The 18,608-nt window shown below is 61.7% G+C and overlaps 1 protein-coding gene across 1 annotated transcript; it reads left to right on the forward strand.

The window, feature by feature from the left end:
• Positions 1 to 5,935: 5,935 nt before the first annotated feature.
• Positions 5,936 to 18,579, forward strand: DNAJB5 (DnaJ heat shock protein family (Hsp40) member B5). Its single transcript, XM_032988132.2, is given in 5 exon segments — positions 5,936 to 6,031; positions 9,197 to 9,322; positions 9,324 to 9,439; positions 11,560 to 12,158; positions 16,432 to 18,579. Coding segments are annotated over 5 exon segments (1,113 nt in total). The 5' UTR covers positions 5,936 to 5,993; the 3' UTR covers positions 16,666 to 18,579.
• Positions 18,580 to 18,608: the final 29 nt, after the last annotated feature.

Here is an 18,608-nt window from a genome sequence, read left to right on the forward strand (position 1 = left end):
CAAACCGGGGGGGGGGGGGGGGGGTGTTAAGACTCACAGGGTGAAATCCCAACCGCACCCCCCCCCTGGAAGGGGACGCGCGATGGGGCGTTTTAGAGGGGCTGCGCCCCGGGGGGCGGGGGGGGGGGGGGGAGCAGGGCCGGTTTTAAACGGAGCCGCGAACACTTTGGGTGCTGATGAAAAAAAAGCATTCTACACCCCCCCCCCCCCCCCCCAAAGGGAAACCCTTGAGTTAAATCTCCTCAGCCCCCCCACGCGGGGCCCATCGCGTTGGGCGTGTGTGTGTGGGGGGGGGGTGTGTGTGTGGGGTGGGGGTGGGGGGTGTGGGGGGTGTGCGTGTGGGGGGGGGGGTGGGTGTCTGTGGGGTGTGTGTGTGGGGGGGGGGTGGGTGTGTGTGGGGGGGGGGGGTGTGGGGGGGGGTGTGGGGTGTGGGGGGTGTGTGTGTGTGGGGGGGGGTGTGGGGTGTGGGGGGGGTGTGTGTGTGGGGGGGGTGGGGGTGGGTGTGTGGGGGGTGTGTGTGTGTGGGGGGGGGGTGTGGGGTGTGGGGTGTGTGTGTGTGTGGGGGGGGGTGTGGGGTGTGGGGGGGGTGTGTGTGTGTGGGGGGGGGGTGTGGGGTGTGGGGGGTGTGTGTGTGGGGGGGGGGGGGTGTGGGGTGTGGGGGGTGTGTGTGTGTGTGGGGGGGTGTGGGGTGTGGGGGGGTGTGTGTGTGTGGGGGGTGGGGGTGGGTGTGTGGGGGGTGTGTGTGTGTGGGGGGGGGGGTGTGGGGTGTGGGGTGTGTGTGTGTGTGGGGGGGGGTGTGGGGTGTGGGGGGGGTGTGTGTGTGTGGGGGGGGGGGTGTGGGGTGTGGGGGGTGTGTGTGGGGGGGGGGGGGGGGTGTGGGGTGTGGGGGGTGTGTGTGTGTGGGGGGGGTGTGGGGTGTGGGGGGGGTGTGTGTGTGTGGGGGGTGGGGGTGGGTGTGTGGGGGGTGTGTGTGTGGGGGGGGGGGTGTGTGGGGGGGGTGTGGGGGGTGTGTGTGTGTGTGTGTGTGTGTGTGTGTGTCCCCACTCCCCGCCACCCCCCCAGGCAGCGATGTCGGGGGGGGGGGGGTCGCTTCCCTCCCCCCCACGTACCGCGGGGCACCCCACAGCGCCGCGGGGGGGGCGGGGAGGGTCCCACGGACCCCGGCGGGTGGGGGGGGTGGGGGGGTGGGTGTGGGGGGGGGGGGGGGTAAGGAGAAAAGCGTGAACGCGCAACGCCCCGATGACGTCACGGCCTTCCAGAAGATTCCCCCGGGGGATCCCGCCGCTTACCTAAGCGAGAGCCCGACCAATGGGAGAGCGCCGGGGGGGGCGCTGCCGGCTTGAACTGACCAATAGGAGGAGGCGGATGGGGGGGTGGGGCGAGGAGGGCGGGCGGGAGGGGCGGTCCCTCGCCCTTCGCCCCGCCTCTTTCCCCCTCCCCGCCCCTCGGGGTGAGCCAATCAGCGCGGCGCGGCGCGGCGACGGGCACCTTGCAGGCCCAACGGGGCGGGGCGCGCGCGGGCGGGACTCCCCTGACGTGGCCGGCCGGCGGGGGGAGGGGGGGGGCGGGGGCGGGGGCGGAGGGGCGGGCTCAGCGAGCGCGCGGCGCCCCGGGACAGCGCGAGCGGTGAGTGTCGGGGGCGGCGGCGGCCCTGCCCCACCGCGCTGCCCCACACCGCCGCCCCACACACCCCCACGGCGCCGCTGCCGCCTCCCGGTGCGGGCGGCGGCGCGGCCCCTCCGCCCCCTGCGGCGGCAGAGTGTCCCTGAGAGGCGGGGGGGGGGTTCTGCCCCCCAGCCCTGTGGGGTGACAGGGTGATGCTGTGGGGCTGAAGGGGGTCTGCCCCCCAGCCCTGTGGGGTGACAGGGTGATGCTGTGGGGCTGAAGGGGGTCTGTCCCCCAGCCCTGTGGGGTGACAGGGTGATGCTGTGGGGCTGAAGGGGGTCTGTCCCCCAGCCCTGTGGGGTGACAGGGTGATGCTGGAGGGGGCCAGTCCCTCAGCCCTTTGGGGTGACAGGGCGATGCAGTGGGGCTAGGGGGGGTCAGTCCCCATTCCCTGTGGGGTGACAGGGTGTTGCTGGGCAGTGCCAGTCCCCCAGCCCTGTGGGGTGACAGGGTGTTGCTGGGGATGTTAGTCCTCCTGCCCTGTGGGGTGACAGGGTGTTGCTGGGGGTGTCAGTCCTCCTGCCCTGTGGGGTGACAGGGTGTTGCTGGGGGTGTCAGTCCTCCTGCCCTGTGGGGTGAGAGAGTGATGCTGTGGGGCTGAAGGGGGTCTGTCCCCCAGCCCTGTGGGGTGACAGGGTGATGCTGTGGGGCTGAAGGGGGTCTGTCCCCCAGCCCTGTGGGGTGACAGGGTGATGCTGTGGGGCTGAAGGGGGTCTGCCCCCCAGCCCTGTGGGGTGACAGGGTGATGCTGGAGGGGGCCAGTCCCTCAGCCCTTTGGGGTGACAGGGCGATGCAGTGGGGCTAGCGGGGGTCAGTCCCCATTCCCTGTGAGGTGACAGGGTGTTGCTGGGCAGTGCCAGTCCCCCAGCCCTGTGGGGTGACAGGGTGTTGCTGGGCAGTGCCAGTCCCCCAGCCCTGTGGGGTGACAGGGTGTTGCTGGGGGTGTCAGTCCTCCTGCCCTGTGGGGTGAGAGAGTGATGCGGTGGGGCTGGGGGGGTGTCAACTCCTCAGCCCTGGGTGTGACAGGGTGTTGCTGGGGGTGTCAGTCCCCGAGCCCTTTGGGGATGACAGGGTGATGCAGTGGGACTAGGGGGTTCGGTCCCCCTTCCCTGTGGGGTGACAGGGTGTTGCTGTGGGGCTCAGTCCCTCTGCCCCATGGCGTTACAGGTTTCCCCTGCGGGGCTGGGAGGGAGGCTAGCCCCTCTGCACCCGTGGGGTGACAGGCTGCCCCGATGAGAGGGTTATGGAGTGACACTGTGTCCTTTGGGGCTGGTTGGGGTCAGCCCCTCTGCCCGTGGGGTGACAGGGTGCCACTGTGGAGGTGGGAAGGGGAGGTTGGCCCCACTGCCCGTACCTGGGTGGGGAGCAGAGGCCAGCCGCTAGCCCCGTTGTACCCATGGGATGACACGGCGTCCCTATGGGGCTGAAGGCAGGGGAGGAAGGGCTTAGTGCCTCTGCCCCCATGGGGTGACAAGGTTTCCTGGTGGAGTTGTGGGTCAGGGTTAACTGCTCTGCCCTACCTAGTGCCAGTGTGTCCCCGTGGGTCTGAAATGGGTGGGAGGAAAGGATTAACACCCCTGCGCCGTAACAGTAACGGTGCATCCAAGCGGGTCTGGGAGAAAGGGGTTAAACACCCCCCACCCCACCCCCACGCCCCCCCCCCCCCATGGGGCTGTAAAACAGCCCTGTGGGGCTGGAGGGGGCGGTGGGGTGAGGGTTAACCCCTCTTCCCCCTCCCGCTTTGGAGAGAACAATGTGCCCTGCTGGAGCTGTGTGCTGTGGCCAGGAAGGGGTTAACACCACCGCCACCCCGAAGGGGGTACCGGTGTGTCCCAGTGGGGCCGAACTGACTGGTGAGGAAGTAGGTAACCCCCCCCCACCACCCCCCCCCCCCTCACCTCCAGCTGATGGTATCCGGCAAGGAAGCAGTTAACCTCTGTCCCCAGTCGAGGTGACAGTGTCCCCCAGGAGAGCTGGCGGTGGGGAGGAAAGGGTTAACCTGCTTTCCCCCTGGGGCAGACAGTGGGTCCCAGTGGGTCCGGAGGGGTCACCCCAGGCCAGCGTCCTGGTGGGGCGAGGAGGAGGGGGGGGTGGGGTGTGAACCCCTCCCCACGCAGGTGACAGCTCCTCACTGAGCCCCTAAATGGGGTACCCCTAAAATGGCACACCACCTGTGGGACTACTGGGGGGGGGGGGGGGCTGGGGGGTGTGGGATGTGCACTTAACTCCATCCCCACACCAGCGTGAGCACCCCGGTGGGGCTGGAAAAGGGGGGGACCCGACATGGGGAGACGTTGCGGGGCTTGACCCTGTTGTCCCCCCCCCACACCAGTGTGAGCTTCCCAGTGGGGCTGGAAAGGGGGAGTCCTCTGTGGGGAGGTGCTGGAGAGGTGAGGCTTGACCCCCATCCCCACCCAGGAGCCAGCACCCCGCAGGAGTGGAAATGGGGGACCCTATATGGAGGGATGTTTGGGGGGGGGGGGCTTGACCCCATCTCCACACCAGTGTTAGCCCCCCAGCGGTGCTGGAAATTGGGGATCCTATATGGGGAGGCAGCAAGGGGGGGCTTTGACCCTGTCCCCACCCAGCAGCCAGCACCCGATAGGGCTGGAAGTGGGGGAACCTGGAGGGGGGGGGGCACGGAGAGTGGGGCTTGACACCCGTCCCCACGCAGGAGGCAGCACCCCGTGGGCATGGAAATGGGGGACCCTATATGGGGAGACATTGAGGGGGGGGGGGGTCCTTGACCCGTCCCCACGCAGGAGGCAGCAGCCGGCGGGGCTGGCAGCGGGGGCCGCGCTGGCAGAGACAGCGAGGGGAGGGTTAACCCCGTCCCCACGCAGGTGCCGGCACCCCAGTGGGGCTGTCGGTGGGGAGGGGGAGGCGGGCGGTACGTGTGGGGGCCCGGGGAGGGGATGATTCATTGCGGGTAGTCATGACATTGCTGCCTGGTTGCCTGCGGTTGCCAGCCGGCACGGGCACGGGTGGCTCTGCTTGCCCCGGCGCGACGAGATCCCCTCCGGCTCCCTGACCAAACCCGGGACGCGCTGCCATGCCGGCCATCCTGCTCTTCTGGAGCCGCGCCGAGAGGTACGCACCCACCCCGGCTCGCCCACCCCGGTGCCCACCGAGCCGCCGGATCCCCCCCACCAGCACCCCACAACCCTCGGGGACGCTGTGGGGCTGGGGGCTGCCGCCTGCCCGGCGTGTCGCTTGCCGAGGTTGGGATGCAGGAGCCGCCCGGTGGTACCCCGGTACGGCTGCCCGGTTTTGGTGTGGGGCATCCAGAGAGGATGCTCTCCGGTGGACGGCGAGTGATGGTGATGGACCGGGGAGGGGGGGGGAGCGAGGCGGTGGTGGTGGTGGTGGGGGGAAACGCGGTGTCGTTGGATTTTCTTGGATCACCTGAAGGTGACTTCTCAGAAGTAGGTTTCGTGCCGCCGGGCTGGGAGGAGAGGCACCGTCCTGGTGCCCTCGCTGAGGAGGGGGGAGCCCTGGTCGCTGGCTGGGAGCGCGGCCATCGGACCCGGGGGGGACCGGTGCCAGTGTCCGGTGAGGGGCACACAGAGACCCCCCGCGCATCCGAAGGGGAAAAAAAGCCGGGGAGGTGCAAATTGGTTAACGTGACTTTTTTTTTTTTTTTTTTTACCCACATCACCGCCGCCCTACTTTTCTCCCTACCCGATTCGCCTGGTGGGTGCACAGCCCCGGGCGTCAGCAAAGTCGTTTCTGGGGACGCCGGAGAGGAGGGGGGGGGGGGGGGGGGCCTCCTGGCTGCGCTCCCCGCTCCTCGGCGGGGGCTGAGCGGGGGACGTGACGGTAACGGGGCGGCCGGGTGCCCTGCAGCAGACAGCGGGGAGGGAGGATGCCGGAGCTGACGGCAGAAGTGTCTTAATCCATCCGCTTGGCGAGAAAAGCGTCAAGAAACCAGCTAAAAGGAAAATTGCGGCTCAGCAAGCGACTCCGCTGAAGGGTCCCCGCCGCACGCGGCTGGGAAGCGCACAAAGGACGGCAGCTCCCCGGCAGCACCGCGCCTACGCCTGCTCGCCTGCCGCCGAAGCCCTTTCGGAGCCGTCCAGGGAGCGGAGGTCAGAGCCAACCGTGGCCGCCGGGCTGGCGAGGAGCTGCCTTTTCGGGGAGCCGGAGGAGGTGGAGGGGGAGGCTCGCCACCGGAGCATCCCTGGGCGGCGGCGGCATCCCCGGCACGAGCCGGCACCTTTCTCTCCGCCGTCCTCCTGCCACCCTCCGGTGCCTCCCGGCCGGGCACGGGTCACCTGCCGGCGCCTGCGGACATCCGCGATGTTTAAATAAAACTAGAGCCTTTAAAAATGACGGCTTGGACTCTGAATGTGTTCGTAAAGTTTCGGTAAGTGGGTTTCCGCCTCTCGACCTTGTGTCCTCGTTAAACTGCCTGTCCCTGGCGTCCTGCGGTGACCTTGCACCCTGAGACGGGGGGGGGGGGGGGGGGGGGGGGAAGTAAATCTCCCCGGTTCCCCTGCTGGGGTGGGTTTGTTCCCTTAGATGACTGCTGAACGGAGAGATTATGTCAAATGATCGCTATTCAGCTGGTGCGCTCGTCCAGCGGTTGCACAGGCTGATGTCATGTGCAGGGCCGGAACAAAGAATTAATTTTTTTTTTTTTTTTTTTTTTTTTTTTTTTTTTGGTGTGGTTGCAAGAGGAGGATGGAGGCTGGGCTGCCTTGGCGGAGCTGGGGAATGCTTGTTTTCTCGCAGGGCCAGGTGGCCTTGGCTTGTTCACGGGACACGCAGGAATGTCTCTGCCCGCCTGAAACCCGCCCTGCGTCGCCTTGCCCCCCCCCCCCCCCCCAAGTCCCCCCTGCTCCCGAGGGGGTTAAATAGGAAGGCAGGAGAGGATGACTGAGCAGAAGGGGGAGAAGATCGGTGGCAAGGCGCAGCTGATCCCCAGGAGGTGGGAAGGAAGGAGGGAGGCTCTGCGGGGACAGAGTCGTGTTTTACCATCATCACGCGAGCGAGCGTCGCCTCCGGAGCGTGCCTTAACCCACCGGGTCACCCGCCAGCGGCTGGTCCTCACCGGCACGGTAAACCGCAGCACGGGGATGCGTCCTCAGTACAGAAAATCCGACCCCCCACCCCGTCCCCGAGCACAGCCAGACGAGGCTGAGCCGGGAGAGCGTCCCCGGCGGGCACCCCCACCCTGGCGAAGGACCCCTCGGCGGTCAAGATCTTGCCGGGGGGGGGTGGGGGGGGGTGTGTGTGACAGCGTTTTGTCGGGACGGGGTGTATTTTCGTGGGAAGCGCCGTGGGGTTTCGGCCGGGCGAGGGGGGGGGTCGCGGCGGTGCCGTCAGATTGGGCTGCGCGGGGTCAGAGCCGGCTGCTGTGGCCCCCGGGAGGGGAAAACGGAGGGTTTGCCACCTCCGCGTCTCTCAAGCCGGGGTGCGACGGGGGTTGTTTTCAGCTTGCCCTGGCTACAGGAGGGTTAGCGTCACCCAGGTGGGCCAAATCCCGGTCCAGGTCCTGGTGCTGGTCGCAGGGAGCCCCTGCCCCGCGCCGTGGGGAGGGGGAGCCGTTGGGGTGACCTTTGGCGGAGGGGATTGACAGGTTACCTCTCAGCCCTAGCCGCCTGTTGCTCACCCCAGGGTCTCCCGTAGCCCCCCCCCCCGGCCCTGCGGGGAGGGCAGATGGGGAGACAGAGGCGGGAGGAGGGCAGAGCATCCCCCAGCGCCTGCGTGGGCTGGGTGCTGGCGGCAGCTCCGCGCGCAGGAGCGGGTACGGAAACGTGCTGGCACCCAGGAGCTGCCGCGGGAGACGCTGTCGGATGCTCTTTACGCCCCCCAGGGACCTTCTCCCACCTCCTCTGTGCCCCCCGCCGGCTGCCGCCCGCACCCAGGGGTGCCCCCCATCTCCCCTCACCGTGTCCGTCAGTGCCGCGGGTGCCTCAGCCCCGCTTCCCCCACCTACAGCACGGTGTCTGCCCCACGGCCGGGGCGAAAAAGAGCAGAAGTCGGTGATTTGGATCGAGGTGGCCAAGGATGGGGCCCATTTCCAAGCCCCTGTAGCAGCTACGCAGTTTTAGAGGGGTTGTTTCCCGAGGCGTGACCCAAGGCAAGCCTTGGATGCTTGGGATGGATGCCAGAGGCTCAGTGCTGTGCCACGGGTATGCACCCCGGGGGGGCCCAACCACCCTCATCTGAGCTGCCGTGGTTGGGGGGTCCCTCTGTGACCTCCTCCGGGACCATATGGAGTAAGGACGGGGGGGGGAGGACATCTGGTAGCTTGTATGATGGTGAAGGAAAGGGCCAGAGCTCTCACCCCATGCAGAGATCTGCCTGCTGCAGGGGCACGATGAGCTGGGGCCGCCCCGGCGGCGTCTGGAGCAAGGATGGGGGTGCAGCCTGGACCGTAGCGGGGAGCAGAATGCGAGCAGGAGGGCTTAGCAGAGAGCGGTGGGTCTGCGGGGGCAAAGCGTGGAGAAAAGCAGGGTCAGCAGCAAGCACTGAGCTGTGCTGTGCGAGGCAGGCAGGGGTGCAGGCTGTGCTGGGGGTGGGTCAGGAGTTTGCTGTCGGGTAACTGGAGATCGGGAAGCAGCAGGAAGCGTCCTTGGAGGAGCGTGGGGCTTTCTCAGCCTCCTCCCTGAGGGGCTGCCCTCCTGTTTCCACCAGCTGCTTCCCGGGTCCCTGTGACTCCAGCGGCACGACTGGGGGATGAATTATGGTCATAGGGTTTTCCATGCCTTAGTATAGGCATGGCCCCGGTCTTGGCCCCGACGCGATGGAGGGAGTGAGCCTTGCGTTACTGGCTGACTGCAAGATGCAGCTGAAGGCTCTCGGGGAGTGCAAGTCAGGCTAGAAAGTGTTGGGTTGGTTTTTTTTTTAAACAAAAAAATAAAAAAGCCCTCCTACCATCACAAGATGTTTCTGTCTAACGGCTTCGTTCTCTCTTCGCTAAATACAAATTACGGCTCTGACAGCCGGAGGCGCTTATCTCCAGCTGAATGCCAATTGCTTTCAGGAAACAAAATGTTTGAAGTTCCTTTAAGGTGAAGGCAGCAGCACGGTCCCTGCTGCTGCTTTCAGCCTCCAAAAACTTGCTGTCATCACCCCGACTCGGGTCCCTGGTCCCCGGCTGGGAGAGAAACGGGGCGGGGGGGGGGGGAAGCAGACACGGGCTGTCGGCTACATTTAGACATAGCTCAGCCCTCCTGGCTCAGCACGGGGGGGACGGGACAGGGACACGGGCCTGGCCTGACGTTAGCAGTGGCGTGGCCCCTATAATAACGCCGTGCCGCGGCTCGGGCTCTTCCTCTCCTCGTCAGCCTCAGAGATGAGTCTCCCCGTCCCTGCTGTGGGGCTCGGGGGGGTAAAAACAGAGCCGGGCCGCGTCCTGGCACCGGGGCTCTGATCGCTGGTGCGAAGGCGTGGGGTTGAGCCGGCTCTGGTGCTGCTGGCCAGCGGGACGCGGGGAGCGTCGGCTCCACAGTAAGGGCGTGCTGGTCCCATCCCCGGCTGTCCCAGGCACCTGCCTTACAGAGAGCTGTCCTTCTGCTTTCAGGAATAAGTACTCGCCTCCCGGCAGCGTCGCCGTCATGGTGAAGGACTATTACAAGATTTTGGGCATCCAGGCCGGCGCCAACGAGGATGAAATCAAGAAAGCCTATCGGAAAATGGCCCTGAAGTATCCCCGATAAGAATAAAGACCCCAACGCCGAGGAGAAGTTCAAGGAGATCGCAGAGGCTTATGATGTCCTGAATGACCCCAAGAAACGGGCCATTTACGACCAGTACGGAGAGGAAGGTAAGGGGACGAGCACTGCCCACTCGAAAGCAGGGGTGCAGGGTCTAAATAATTTTTTACAGGCAAGGGAGCGCTTCACATAGAGGTGTTCCTTTCGTGCCTCTGGGTCTGAAACAGGGCTGGTAGCCGCAGCGTCGGGGAGCATGAAGGCTCTGCAGGTGCCAGAAATCGCCCTTCACCCTGCTCCTCCCTGGTCTGCTTCACTTTTCCAACCCTGCACACCGTTTCCTGGGATGGCTGGGCTCTCCCTGCCCGCTGTCCCGAAGCCCCAACAGCTGGATGAGGCAGGCGATGGAAGTGGAGGGAGCTCACCTCCTGAGTCATACCTGGGGTAATTCGCTAGCCATCCTTTAATTAACCTAAATGTCCCAGCAGAGAAGCACTGCTTTTGCCCGCGTTCCCCCCTGCACTTGGGCGCTGGTCCCGCTGTCCTCCCTGGTACAGGCTGACCTACAGGATTCAAAGCTTTTCCCAATTTAAGTAATAGGTCCTTGTTTTGAAACCAAGCGGCTGCTGTTGTCTGGTGGTTGGCACGGAGGAGGCGAGCACTCCACCGCAGGCGGCCTTATTAGTCGAAGATGGAAGAGTGCAACCCCATTCGAGGAGAGCACCAAATAGCATCTGCATTAATCAGCCCAGGACTTGGGTGCTTAAAAGAGCAGGAGGTCTAGCAGGAACAGTCTGCTGCGTGGAAGAGGCAGCCCCTCTTGCCGGGCCAGCAGGCAGGTGCATCCCCCTAACGAGCCACTGGCAGAATTAACCAGCAGTGGGTTAATTCTCAACCCGTTAGTTATGTCAGGACTATGATGGATGCACCAGGAACAGTGATTTGCCACCCTGTAAAATGAGAAAAGACCGTCTCAAGTGGGAAACCAGCCTTTCCCCCGGGGCAATGCCGAAATCGGACCCAGCTCGGGCTGGCGTCACGGGATTTAAGGTGAAACCTCCTGGCTGTACAGCCTGTCGGGGACAAGGGCTTGCCAGGGATTTGGTGAAATCCCCGTTGCCTGAAGGCATCTAAAATAAGAGCATGTTAAGGAGAGAGGGAAGAGCAGCCCCCTCCTTGACTAGCCCATAGCCCCCACACACCTTTCGTTTCTCATGAGATGCCATTTTTTGGAGCAGCGCGTCTTGGGGATTAGCATTTTGAGGGGCTTCTGGGTCCCACATGCTGCAGAGGGCAAGGGGAAGTGAAAGCCCCCCAGGCCTTCACTTCACTGATCGGAAAAGACCCCCCGACTTGCCTGCTCTGTGCTTGTCCCCCTCCTATATCTCGCTTCGGGAGGCTGGCACGAGGGACAGCCTGTCAGAAATAGCCCTCCACCACCGTCACCTGCGTGCCCTGAAAATAGTCCTTGAGCTAGGCTTGGCTTAACCCTTCCTGCCCCTCCTGGTCAAAAATAGCCTTGCAGAGCATCTGTGACCCCTTTGGCGGGGGGGGGGCACTTGTCATGTGCCTTGGCTGCTTGGGACTTTGGGGGAGTTGCAGTGATGTAAGGCTCAGCCCTGGACCTGTCAGGAGAGTTTCCCACGGGAGCGGTTGCCCCAAGATCCAAACTTTGAGCTCACCTGGCATGTTGTACGGCCTCTATGCAGGTTGCTGTGTGCCAGCCTGGAGGCCTGCTGACCTCTGTCTGCTCTGCCACCCAGAGTCAAGGTCGCTCACTGAGCTCAAACCCGTTCTCACCTGCAGGACACGGTGCTCCTGGACTGTGGCCGTCGGCGCAGCCCAAGAGACAGGGCTATTTGGGCAGAAGGGAGCCTGCCCATGGGGAAGGATGGAGATGGGCTAGTCAGAAAGTGTTTCGAAAGAAAAGCCATGAAACGGGTGGAGGGAGCCAAAGAAACATTTCAGTAGGGATAGCAGGGGCAAAACCTGAATAGATCTTCAGCTTGATGGGTGTAGGGGTGGGACTGTGTGTCACGGGTTGAGGTGCTGCCTGCGTGGCCCGCGCTCTTTGCAAGCATCTGGGCTGGAGGGGGTGACCTGCACCCCTGGGAGATGCTGGAAAGGATGCCTGGAGCCAGCAGAGACTACGCTCCTGCCTGGAAAGTGCGGTCCTGGCAAGGCATCCGCCAGCAGGGAGCATTCATGTCTTGTCTTCCCCCTTCTTTTCCAGGCCTCAAAACGGGAGGTGGCTCTTCGGGTGGCTCAGGAAACACTTCCCACTACACCTTCCATGGAGACCCCCACGCCACCTTTGCGTCCTTCTTCGGAGGCTCCAACCCTTTCGATGTCTTCTTCGCTAGCAGCCGCTCCCGGATATTCAATGGCTTTGACCAAGAAGACATGGATCTCGATGACGATGACGACCCTTTCAGTGCCTTCGGCCGGTTTGGCTTCAACGGCATCAACGGGGTTCACCGGCGGCACCAAGAGTCCCTGCACATGCGGAGGAGGGTCCAAGACCCACCCATCATTCACGAGCTCAAGGTGTCCCTGGAAGAGATCTACCACGGGTCCACCAAGAGGATGAAGATCACACGCAGGAGGCTCAGTGCTGATGGCCGAACCACGCGGACTGAGGACAAGATCCTAAACATTGTCATCAAACGGGGCTGGAAGGAGGGAACCAAAATCACATTCCCCAAAGAAGGGGACGCCACCCCGGACAACATCCCTGCTGACATCGTCTTCATCCTCAGGGACAAGCCTCACCCGCACTTCAAGAGGGATGGGACGAACGTGGTCTACACAGCAAACATCAGTCTTAAAGAGGTGGGTGTGGGTGGGAAATCCCATGAGGCGGGAAGCAGCGCTGGGGGGTGGTATGTGGGGCCAAGACAGGAGTCAGCCCTTCTCCTGAGAAGGGACCAGGTAGGTCGTGAGAGACACGAGCATAGACCTCAGCAGGGAGGAACTGCGTAGGCCAACTCGTGCTTGGTTTTGGAGGTGCTCAGCCTCTGTGACAGGTGTAGGACACGGGTGCTGCTGCCCCTGCTGAACGCACCTTGCTTCGTGAGCCAATACAGGTGGTATTTATTCATTTTCTCCCTTTCCCATCTGTCTTGTCCTTCTATTTTAGGATAGGGTATTCACATGTGGAAGAGAGCCCAGATCCTCTGTAGGATCAAGGGAAAACCCAAGTCAGCTGGCATGAGTCTGGTCCCTGCTTGTCCTCGTAGCTGAGCCTGCTGCAGTTTAGCTGCTGTCCGGGATAGCACCGGGTGCCTCTCCCCGGAGACAGAGAGCAGGCTCACGCCAAGAAATGTAGTACCTCGCCCTCCCCTGAGCAAGCTTTAGCTGTTTTCCTTGGTTCTATCTTTCCTTGATGAAAAACAAATAAACAAAATATTCAGGCAGTGAGCAAAACCTGACACATCCAGGCTACCAGTCCCGGAGGTCACAGCAGGCCTGGACGCATCAGAGCCAGCGAGCTGCATGAAGGTGGGAGAAAAAGGGGAGGTTACCCCAGTAAAAGATGTGCCATTCACTGTCGCTGCTGTATAACTTCCTTTTAATAAAACCCAGCTGGCAGCTGCATTTAACATTGACGTTTTTGGCAGCTGCCATTGCTGTTCCTTCAGACTGTAGATGCTGTCTGTCTTCTTAATGAGCTGATTTTTTTTTTTTTTTTTTTTCCTGAAGACAGATTTATGTTCTCAAACGCATGTAATAGAAATAAGCTCAATGGGCCAGACCTGAGGTGGGGAAATGTGAGCTCGTTAGTGTGCCAGCAAGTTAGGAGAGCTTTGTGATGGCTCCCAGCTGGGGCTGTGACCGGGTGTACTGGGGGCGAGGAGCGGCCACGTGGGTCAGGCAGAGCTGGGTGCTCCCGGAGCAAACTCAGCTCAAGTTAACCTGCAGACCCAGGAGTTGAATTTTCTTCACAGTGCAAAGTGCAGAGGTTTATTCCTGTGGTGGCTGGCTCCCCTGGCCACTCCAGAAATACTGGGGAGACATTGCCTTATTTATGGAGCCATGCATGCCATATCTCAGATGTTTCCTTCTGTGCATTCCCCTATCTGTAAAATTAACCCCAGGCTGGCTGTGCTGATGTCCAGACCACGTTAGCCCAGATCCATGCACTTCTCCAGCCAGAGGGACTCTTGCCTGGAGTTGCCCTTTGAGCAGCAAGTGGAGAAACCTCCATCTCCACGTGCTGCCGCACCGGAGGTGCTGGTGCCGGGCGCCTGTGATCTCCGCGAGCACGGCGTGCTTGCTGGCGTTTGGTTTGCACGCTGCAGCCACAAAGTGGAAAACTGCTGGTTCGGGCAAATTCCTTATTTCTTTGAGCTGGAATTTCTGGTCTCTGTCCTCCCCCACCGCAAACCCCACATGCTGGTCATCCTCGGGGAGCTGCCAGCCCGGCTGCCATCCCCAGCATGCTGCCTGCCAGGGCAGGGGGATACGCTGCTTCTTTTATCTTCCATGAGAAGTACCTTAAGTGCTCTGGAGCACAAGGAGATGCCAGGAGCTCCCCAACTCCATATGCCACCACCTCAGTATATGAGGGAGTACAACCTCTTCATCACCTAAGCCTACGGCCATAGTCTTGGGCACTCTCCTTGCACCCTTCCTCTTTGTGAGTCTGCCTTTTTTAGTTTTAATCTCTTCCCCTGCCATGAGAGCAGCACAGCACAGTGCCAGCAGGCAGAGCTGGCAGGCAGTGGGTGCTGTGACCCCAATCCTGGCCGTGCTGGAGACCCCTCGCCAGCACTCTGCTGCCTTGGGGAGCCAACCACCCGGTGCTTCGGCTGGGGGCACTCGGGAGAGCATCTTCCTTCTCCTCCTCCTCCGTCCCAGAGAGCAACCCCAGGGAGGCAATGTCCTCCCAGCCCTCAAGTCCCTGCCTCGCTGGGTGCCACATCCCCCGGGCCGAGGTGGTGTGGGTTGGTTGCCACCAGGCTGCTGCAGAAGCCGGAGGTGTATGAGGGCTTCCCCAGGGACTCGTGGGCTGCGGGGAAGTGTCCCTTCCTAAAATTGCAGGCATAACACTGGCCCTCGGGAGCCCACCCTCTTTCCATCCTTTACCTGGTGTCACCTTCCTCGAAGCATCCAACGCGTCAGCGCCCGGCTGAGACGCGACTGGTGGCAGCATCCCCCCCAGCAGCTTTGCTGAGAGCGGAGGAGGACCTAGCGCTGACCTAGATAAAGCTCTGCTCTCACAGCACGGCGCTCAGCTATCAAACCCAGGGTGATTTCATCCCTAGAGATAAAACGAGCCTCTTTCTAGGATGCGGGCAGCTCCCGTGGTTATTGGTGTTACTTCAACAAGCGGCTTCCCAAATGCCAGCGAAGTTGAGCAAGAAGAATGAAAAATGGGGACATATGGCTGAGGAGCGATCACCTCGGATTCTTACATCTTGGCTCTTGGAAGGAAACATTAAGATCCTGTCTGCCTTTGCTTTTACCACCCGTTCCTGCTCACATCCCTCTGCTTGCCGTGTCCACGTGCTCCCGTGGGGAGTTACTGTTCTCCTTCCCGCTTTGTGGCTGGAGATGTCCTTTCCCTGGCACACATGAACCCGTGCAGCCCTCCGTGGCGCATGGCAGCGAGCACCAGTGAGCAGGAGGACTCCGGCATCTTCAGGCGAGCGCGGAGCAGAAATGCATTGACGGGGGAGATCGTCCTTTGGTTCCCCCTCTGCAACCTGCTAGAGATCCAGCCAAACACCCACTGCTCACACGGAGCTGGCGATGGGCATCCTCCTTGCAGGCAGAAAAGCTCAGCCCTGGAGGACACTCTTCCCAGGAGCAGACCCCGTGCAGATGAGCTGTGCAAGGAGACAGCCCCATCTCTCCTGTTCCCCACCCACTGGAGCTCCCCAGCTGGCTTTGGCACAGGTCCCTCTGCAATCAGGCTGGTGCAAAGCCCTGGCTCAGCCTCAGCCATCACCCCTGAGCCAATGGCCAGCACGAGAAGAAGAGATGTTTCTCCTGGTGCCTGTTGCTGCTTTGCCACCGGACTTTTTTTTTCCGGGGAGGGAAACGCAGGACATCCCCCCGCTATCTGCCCCAGGAACAGCAATTCCATCCTCCTCCCCTCCCTTTGCAGGGTCTTTCGGGGGGGTCGGGGCCCAGCTCAGAGAGGCGAACCTGTGCCAGCTCCCTGCGTGGAAGCTTGAGGCTGTACCCCAGCAAACCTCCACCCCCCCCTCTTCCAGAAACATCGCTCCGCAGTCCTCTCTCTCAGCCCTTGCCGAAAGCCTGGAGACGATCCTGCCCACGTGTACGCCAGTGCTGTCTGAGTTATTTAAGGACACAAGGATTTTCTTGCTGCATTCCCGCGTCACGTGGCTCGCTAATGCAGGCCGGCTTGCGGCTGCCGCGGCACCCACTGCCCCGGCGACTGCGGGGGGGGGGGGGCTGGGGTACAGCAGGGTGGTACCCACGAAACCGGCTCTTGGCTTTGCAACAGGGACCGGTGAGGGGGGGACCAGACTGTCTCCTAGGAAAGCTCGTCGCCGTGCCGCGGCCGCGCTGCCACCTCGTGCCAGCGTAACCTTTTGGGGGGGCTGTTGTTGCGGGGGGGACGGGATGCGGGCTGTGCTATAGATAACCCCCCAGCGCCGGGCAGAGCTGCCGGGCTCCGGAGGGTGACAGCTGATGAACCACGGCAGCATCTGATGATCTCAGCTGGATTTTTGGCTGCCCGAGGCTGGGCAGCAAGGCTGGGAAAGGGGCTAAATTTAGCCCGTCCTGTTGCTGCGAGTGGCTGGGCGCTTCTTGCTGGTGGTGCCTCCTGGGTGGCCCAGGAGGTGGGGAGGGGGGGGTCCTTCCCCCATGAGGCTGGGGCACCCCTCGCCTGGGGCATCCTTCTCCTGCAGCCCAGTTCGTGGTGGTTAAACCGGGCCGTCACCAGCAGAGACCTGGTGAGCATCAGCCGACGCTCCTGGGCATCGTCCAAGTGGAGCTGGGCGGCTTAACCTGGGGAGCCGCCGGCGGGAGGATGGGGTGTGGCCGTTGGGATGCTTTGGGGTGTCAGGGTGCTTTGGGGTGTCAGCCCTGTCTGACGGCGTGTCCCCCCCCTCTTCTCCCCCCCCCCCAGGCCTTGTGTGGCTGCACCGTGAACATTCCCACCATCGACGGGCGGGTGATCCCGCTGCCCTGCAACGACATCATCAAGCCGGGGACCGTGAAGAGACTGCGCGGGGAGGGGCTGCCCTTCCCCAAAGCCCCCAGCCAGCGAGGAGACTTGATCGTGGAGTTCAAAATCCGCTTCCCGGACAGAATAGCTCCCCAGACAAGACAGATCCTCAAGCAGCACCTCCCGTGCTCCTAGAGCCTGGGGACTCTCCTCCAAGCAGCAATACTCCAAACGTACGTGCCGCAGCACCCGGCCCGCGCTGAGCAGAGGTGCCACAGCACTTTCAAATGCAAAAAAAAAAAAAAAAAAAAAAAAAAACCCAACAAAAAAAACGCCCTCACACCACTTCCCTTCCCCAAAAAATCCATCCATCCCACCCCGCTCCATCCATCCCACTCCCCCCCACCCATCCCACTCCCCATCCATCCCTGTCCCCATCCATCCTTGGCCTGTTTTCTACTCCAGCAGCGGGGAGACTCCTGCCCATCACAGCTCTCCTGGCTGCCAAACTTTTTATTTTATTTTTTTTTTCCCCCAGAGGTCCAGCTTTTCCACCTCGCACAAGCGAGCAGCGTGCTCCCTTTGCCCGGGGAGCTGCGTCACATTGTGGGGTTTTTATGTCACCTGCTTTTCAGGCCACTTTTCCCACAAAAGGCTGGACTTGTTTGGGGTCCGGCGCAGTGTAAATAGGACTCCGCAGGATCTGGCGTCCCCACTGTTAGTTTTTCTCTTCCTCTCTTTGATACTTGCTGCTGTTCGGGGTCCTGGCTGTACCACGGTGCCAATCTCTCTCGCCCGTGGTGGCCGCACCCCCCCCCGTAGCCGGACTGTTTCTCACCCCGGACCACGGTACCGAGTCCGGCCGTGGCCCACTGTCCTGTGCCAAGCCTACAACCGAGCCTCGGCTGTGCCAAATGACGGAGCACATGGGGATGGTCCCGTCCAGCCTCCTGCCCCTGCCCGGGGCTTGACCCCGGTGCCTGTGGGCAGCACCAGCCTGCACCCACTGCCCGCAGACCCCCCCCCCCCCAGCAGGAGGAGGGGGGAAAGCCCAGGGCGGAGCTTTCTTGTTCAGATGTGTTGAGTTTGCATTGCTACTTTTTTTTTTTTTTTTTTTTTTTTTTTTTTTAAAATACATATATATAGAGCTCGTTAGATAAACTCCGTAAGGGTTTTTCTGTGCCCGTTTTGGGGTTCCTGGCGTGGTGCACCCTGACTTCTTGTGGGGATATTTTTTTGGGGGGGGGGGGAGGGTTGGGTGGGGGGGGGAAGGGGCTGTTCAGCTACACGAACATCAAAAGCCTGGGGATGGAGGGAGGGTGTGTAGCACAAGTCTGGGTGCAAAAGCAGAGCCAAGCGTGAACAGAGCTGTGGATTTCACTAGCATTTTAGGTCAACCTTGGGGATTTTAATAAGAAGAGAAAGGTGCGTGTATATATTTTTCTACAGGGATGATTCATTCAGGAAGTATTTCTGGGTGTCAGAGTAGAGCTGAGAGGTGCATGAAGCAATCTGCTTGGTGGCTTAATTTTTAAATGCTGTATTTTTTTAAAACCTTTGGATTTCCATCAGAATTTTTATATTTCTTACCTTTCTCGGCCCACTCTGCCTCGTGCCAGTTTTTTGTTTTTTTTTTTTTTTCCCGGGAAAGGGCTCCTACGGAGCGGGAGGCGCGTTTGACCTGGCTTTGTACGGCTCCTCTTCCACCACAGCACCGCCGAGAAAACCCCTGCCAAAATAGTCCCCCTGCCCCAGGAATCCTTTTTTTTTTTAAAGAGAAATCACTGACTTGAAACAGGGGTCCTTTGGGGCGGAGGGGGCAAGCGTGGGGCATCTGTAGGGGCTGGGTGTACAGCTGTATAGCGTATCATATGGGGCGAGGAGACCCATTAGCCACTGCTTAATTAATTGCCCGGTTTGGCTGGTGGGGGGACGCCGCTGGTTCCCTCCACTGGTCCCTGTGGATTTCGACACAGAGAAACCTGGTGGACATGGTGAGCGAGAAGACAGGCCAGCGCGCAGATGCAAGCTGTTTTGTTTTCTCGGTTTCAATGAGACCCGAATGTTTTATAGTGCGGTTATTTTTTGTAAATTTTTTCTTTTTTTTTTTTTTTTTCTTTCTTTTTTTTTTTTTTTAA

This window comes from Tyto alba, unplaced genomic scaffold, assembly GCF_018691265.1.
Source record: "Tyto alba isolate M040663 unplaced genomic scaffold, T.alba_DEE_v4.0 Super-Scaffold_42, whole genome shotgun sequence".
Classification (NCBI taxonomy): domain Eukaryota; kingdom Metazoa; phylum Chordata; class Aves; order Strigiformes; family Tytonidae; genus Tyto; species Tyto alba.